General features: G+C 32.7%; 1 protein-coding gene across 1 annotated transcript; it reads right to left on the bottom strand.

Annotated features, from left to right (window-relative positions):
• Positions 1 to 2543: 2543 nt before the first annotated feature.
• On the bottom strand, positions 2544 to 3704 carry LOC102580358 (proline-rich protein 4-like). The gene is made up of 2 exons (XM_015306962.1): positions 3332 to 3704; positions 2544 to 3070 (listed from the first exon to the last, which is right to left on the bottom strand). Exons 1-2 carry the CDS (start codon positions 3480 to 3482, stop codon positions 2544 to 2546), a joined length of 678 nt encoding a protein of 225 aa, XP_015162448.1. The 5' UTR covers positions 3483 to 3704.
• Between the last annotated feature and the right edge of the window lie 2378 nt (positions 3705 to 6082).

Raw genomic sequence — 6082 nt, 5'->3', positions numbered from 1 at the left:
CACTTGGATTACAAGTAGAAGACAAGTAACTACGGATTAAGATAAGAATGGGGATGAGAAGTTTAGACTCTAGAAAGAAGATGAGAGAAGAGACAGTTTCTTCACAATACGCATAATCCTCCAAAACCGTAGATGACAACCATATAAACTCTACTTAGTCTAGATCCCAAACCAATCTAATATTGGGTTGTCTAGCTACTGGGCCTCTTTGTGGTTTAGCCCCAGTCCCAACAGTTCGGCCAGCCTCTGGGCCATCCATGTTCACAACAGTCTGGGAAAAATAATCAAAATCTATCACTTTTATCTTTTTACATGCAAACTTAATCTTTTTACTAGCACATTAAAAGGAAAAAATTTACAATATGGGAGGCACAATCAATAATAATTGTGTGAGGCTCCATTCTTCTTTTGACACTTATATAATGGGGTTAATTTTCTTGTGGTACATGTCATTCACCACTCCCCTCTTGCACCAACCCCTTTGTTTCTTTCATTTCTTACTAATAAACTTAGTCGCGCTTCACGCAATTACAAAAAAATCCTATTAGATCTACTAACTAATGTTTTCACTATATTTGAAAACTAAAAATATTTTAAAATATTGTTTTTTAAATCTCAATTTCATTTTGATTTTAAGTTTTATTACTTCATTTTATTGTTAACACTATGTTTTATATAAAAAAAATCTCTAACATTTCATCTCCTAAGGCTTGCCCTTACTTCCATAAAATAGAATGTAATATCAATTCTAATATTGCAACTCCTAAAAAAAAATTAAAAAGTAAATAAATTGTGTGTGTTTCCATTAGACCATTATTATGTATTTCCCTACTCCATAACATAATATTTAAAGGAAAAATCCTTTTGGGCAGAAAATTTGGCCAGAATTTGGCCATAATGGTATTTTACCTATGTTATTTTATCTTTTTTGAACATTTTAACCCTTTTAACTTTAATACCTTTTAATTAAAAAATAAAAAAGATAAGTTTATTTAAAATAAAAAAGATATTATAGATTTTTTAAATTTCTGGTCAAATTCTAGCAAAATTTTCTGGCCATTTAGCATTATCCATATTTAAAATAGAAAGTTTTTAGATAATGTTATAAATCCATTGAACTAAGTGGATTGTCCATTGATTTTATTCATGAATTACTTGAATGCATGTATGTATATTTCCAAGGTGATATGAATCTTTAAGGATAACTATGTACCTACTTGTTTGGGAATTTAACATGATGACCTTTGGGGTGATATCTCAACCCTATAAATAGAGATATCATTCACCATTTGTATGACACTTGAATAAGAAGAAAAGTTCTCTTTTCTACATTTCTTGCCTTCTTCTCTTTATAATTATATTATTCTGAGCTTGATTTTATATCACGTTATTAGCATGAATATGCTCTAATAATTGTAGTACTTCGCAAAAGAGTTGTACCTGAAACACTTGTGAGCAGGAACAAATTCTATTTATTTTTTCTTGTTACACATTTATATTTTCAAAAGTTCCTCTTATACTAATAATTTGTTTTCATATATATGTGTTATTTGAAGAGGTAGACCATATTGGTTTGTTTTACTCTAACAATTTTATACATTGGTTTATGATTATACTAACAATTATTTGTTTCAGAAAAGAATTGAAGAATAAAGAAGTAAATCTTCATGTCGATTTTCTAAGTGATAATTATGAGGAACTTATTAATATTTACAATTACTACAGGTGAGGAAACTCTCAGTCTTATTTGACTAAATTTGCTTCTATAATTCTTTGATTTATTTTAAAGGCTCATGGTTGAGTTCTAATTGTTTTGACTTATATGATATTGATTGAAGAGTAAGACGATAAATTCACATCCCATTGCACCAAAATGGTAAGACATCAGGTTAAAGTTCGGATGTACATAATGAAAAAATGTTTGAGGATAAGACGATGGATTCAAGTTCTATCACACCAAGAGGGTAAGACATTAATTTGAGTTTTGATGCACCATGATGATAAGGTATTGGTTCGAGTCACATAGAATTATGGCCTAACACGCCTTATATGGATAAGATAATTGAGTTTGAGTCTCAATGTACCATAATGATGATAAAATAAAGACCAAGACAAAAATAATATATTTTTGATGAAAAGTCTTGAAATTTATCTCATTGAATTTGCTCCATTCTTTGTAACGAATGTGGTAGCAATATATGATAAGTTTGAAATCCGCCTAATTGCTCAATTCTATCATACGAATGTGGTTGCAGTGAATAATAAGTCTGAAAGATGACAAGTGATTAAATGTATAAATAAGGACGTGAAAGAATAGAATTATAATAGTCATCATTGTGACAATTATGAAAGGAAGAACACTATGGGTTCTCCAGATAGTCCTTAAAATGTGAAGGTAATTATTATCATCTCAAAATGGTCTTTTTCAAAGGTTGAAAGTAATTATTGTGATTTGGTATGAAAGGTCACATTAAAAGGCACAACAACTAACTTCGAATCTTGAATCCACCTATATGTCTGTGCATTATTCTTTTAAAGCCCTCCTATGGGTGAGTAAGAGAAGGTGGGAACAATGTCTTTTTGAAGATTGGAATCTCAGGGAATGGTTTTTTCAAGAGTGGAGGAATTGGAGGTAGAGGTGGCTTAGTGTAGGTTGGAATTGGAGGTAGAGGTGGCTTTTTGATGGTTGGAATTGGAGGTAGATATGGTTGTTTGTATAAGGGAAAAGGTGGGAATTTTGGAAATGGTGGAAACTTGAAGAATGGCCAGAGGAAAGCAGAGGTGCATAAGGTTGTTGAGAATTTTAGATTTTCAACTGGTTTCAATGTCTGTTTTTCATTGTTTTCTGAATTGGTGAATACAATCTTGGAGGCTTCTATGCCATTGTGTGTTGGACATGGTGCAGCTGATGCACTATGGAGTTGTGCAAAACAATCTTCCTTCAATTTCCCATCTTTCACCATCTCTTTAGGAAGTAACACCTCGAATTTTCCGTCTTTATCAAGTTTTCCCTCTCCTCTTGTGTTGATTGCTCCATTTCCATTCCTGCAGTTGATGGTAACACGAAGCCCTAAAAGAAAGAGTCGTTATAGTCAGAGGCAGATTCAGGATTTTAAACGAAGAATATAGGATCAATAGGGTTTTACGAGCCTCAAACTAGTGGTACCACTACACTTGGTTATAACCATTAAATAAAGATAGTCAAGTGCACAAAGCTCCCACTATGCACAGAGTTCAAGAAAGGTCTAGACCACATTGGGTCTAGTGTACACAACTTTTTTTCTTTTACATTTCTGCAATAAGTTATTTTTTGGTTTTAACAATTACGTACCTTGAAAAGCATGAATGGTCTTTATGTTACTCTCTTTGCAATCAGCACATTCCCCAAATCCAACAACCTGAACTGTCTTGTCATCAGCATAGCAGAAGCTCACTGCAAATAATAACAAAGAAACAGAGAAGACTGCCAAAAAGGGACTCATGAAGCCCCATTGGGATCACTATGCTAAGGCAAATGAGCTCTTTTGCCAAAAATGTGAAGATAAGAAAAAATTGATGTGTTGAGTATCTTTGATTGAGATGCTAAAGGGTATATATAGTTCAAAAAATGGTAACATTTTTTATTAGTTACACTTGCAACCAACACATAGTTAAGCACATTCACATGAACTTTTGACTTATGGAATGTTTAAAAGCGGTTTGTAGCTAGCAAAAGTTAAGAAAAAAAACTTATATGGGTGAGTTGTTAGATAAAAAATTATTAATTTCATTCAATGAAGTATCATCCAACTACAAACCTCATCTGTTTTCTATTTCTAAACCTACTTAACAGTTCTCATTTATGTAAATTTTGCTAAAATTCAGAGTAATTACATGTGAACTTTTGACTACTTTTAGTTGAATTGCCATTTGGAGTGTTCAACAAACACTGTTAAATCAATTGTATTTGTAATTTGACATAGTTGGTTTGGTTTGATCTTTTCTCAAATAAAAACTTATCCAAACCGAACCAAATTGGCATTCTTTCTACTACTGTGCCTGATTTGCTTTTTGTGTGTGTGTGGAAGTAAATCCTTTGTCTCAATTTAACTATCTTACTTTTTTTTATTAGTTTGATTCAAAACCAGTATCTCTTTTTATATTTAATAAGTTTATCAATTCCAGCATTTTAAATAGCTAGTTTAAAATCATAAAATCTAAAGTACTACATACATTTTTAATATAAGATAACAAGATTTAAAAGTCTCTCTTTATTTCTTAAATTGCGTGTTCAATCAAACTAAGACACTTAAATTGGAACGATGGAGTATATAGTAAAGAGAAAAAGGCAGATAAACCATTATGAGCAATATGGATATATGTGAATTTGCACCCATAATAATTTGCACCAGACTTGAGCGACCAAGCCTATATACAATGATCACATAGTATGCATTTTCATCTTCAAACTTAGACTCTTCTATTAAGTTGATATATTGCATCCCATGTTCAAGCTTTAAGAGATTTGCTTCTACCCTTTTTCTTCCATCCTTCTTTATTAATAGTAGATGAAGCCAAAACATTACTATGTTGATCACACTTTATTATGGCTGAATTAAGAATTCACACCTAGAAACAAAGCATCATTAGATTATTGTATTCCTTGTACATGTAGTAAGTCAACTCATCTTCGTAATAACTTGTGCCCATCAACCAACACATCACGGTAATTAGATAAGCATATCCAAGGTAGCACCATGTCATTCCACACCCAAAGGATCTCAATTGTGAAATCATGTATTGTTCTTCAAGGTGAGTATGAAGGTTGTAAAGAGAAAACCTCAATATAAGATTCCACAATAGCCTGTAAGTCGCACGAGGAGTTATCATGTTACCCCTACTCGTAACATTCATTTTAACACTGCTTACATGCTCCCAATCATACAATTTCACAAGTAAACTTTTTTTCTTCTAATTTCTTCAAACAATGCACTTGCCTCTACGTTTTTATTAGAACTGGTAAGAATTTGAAACTTGGAACTGATTCTGGGAACCCATACATAGAGATTTGATGCAATTATCTGAACATGAACAATTAAGGTAGTCACACCAAGATTTAACAATAGATTACCTTCATCATGTTCTTCTCCCCCATAAGAGAGATTTGATGCAAATTCCTGAACATGAACAACGTAATGAAGGTAGTCGCACCAAGGTTTAACAATAGATTACCTTCATCATGTTCTTCTCCCCCATAAGATTTGCCACACTCCATATCATTTCGTCATCGGAAATTGCACCTTTCAAGGTCTCAATTTCATGAGTGTGTTATTCATGAGATCCACTATCAAGATAAAATTGCATTAACATGCCTCTCTGACATTTTTAAACTGCGGATGTTCATTGAAAAATTGGACTGCAATACTTTTAATACTTTTAGCTTCTTCACCAGCAATTTCAATTGGAGTGTCTAATTGCGTCTCAACAAATATTGTAGGGCAGTAGCTAGATAACTTTTCATCAAACACCTTGAGCACATCCATTTTTCTTTTGCATTCAGATTTCTCCTCATAGTTTTGAAGCAAAGATGAATTGGTTATATTTCTCCACTGCTGAAGATTGGACAAGCTATCTTCTGGCAATTCGAGATGGCATTTACGAAAATGAATTAGCACTTTCTTGGTAAAATAGTTCCAATCTGCCAATTGTTTGTTTTGAAAAAAGCCATTGTTAGTGAAAAATTACAAAATAACAGAATTACAAGATTACAATTGAAAATAAAATGAAGAGATAAAATTTCTTCAAGGCTGAGGCGCGGATATCTCGCTCTCTTTAAGGAGATTCAAGCCCACTGCAGCAAATGTTTTCACCGGTCCAGTAGTAATCCTTCTTGACTTGTCTCCTCCGGGATACAACAGCCTAATCACAAAATATAACTCAACAACTCTAGACAAGAGCTGAGTCCAAAGCTCCACAGAAAGAACACCTCCCTTCAACTAATAATAACTCTCTTTTTTGACTAACTCTTTCACTCTATATTTTTCTTGTGTATCAACCAAATGAAGACCACCACTATTTATAGTTGAGAAAGTCTTCCTAGGAA

The sequence above is a fragment of the Solanum tuberosum genome, unplaced genomic scaffold (genome assembly GCF_000226075.1).
Source record: "Solanum tuberosum cultivar DM 1-3 516 R44 unplaced genomic scaffold, SolTub_3.0 scf00044, whole genome shotgun sequence".
In the NCBI taxonomy this organism is placed as follows: Eukaryota; Viridiplantae; Streptophyta; class Magnoliopsida; order Solanales; family Solanaceae; genus Solanum; species Solanum tuberosum.
The sequence above is the reverse complement of the archived record's forward strand: the minus strand, read 5'-3'. Positions and strand labels throughout refer to the sequence as shown.

Bases quoted from the DNA above. Each gene is read 5' to 3' on its own strand.
- LOC102580358 (XM_015306962.1), bottom strand. From the start codon at position 3,482: ATGAGTCCCTTTTTGGCAGTCTTCTCTGTTTCTTTGTTATTATTTGCA. The intron at 3,071-3,331 runs GTACGTAATTGT...TCTTTCTTTTAG, and splicing joins GACCATTCATGCTTTTCAAG to GGCTTCGTGTTACCATCAAC.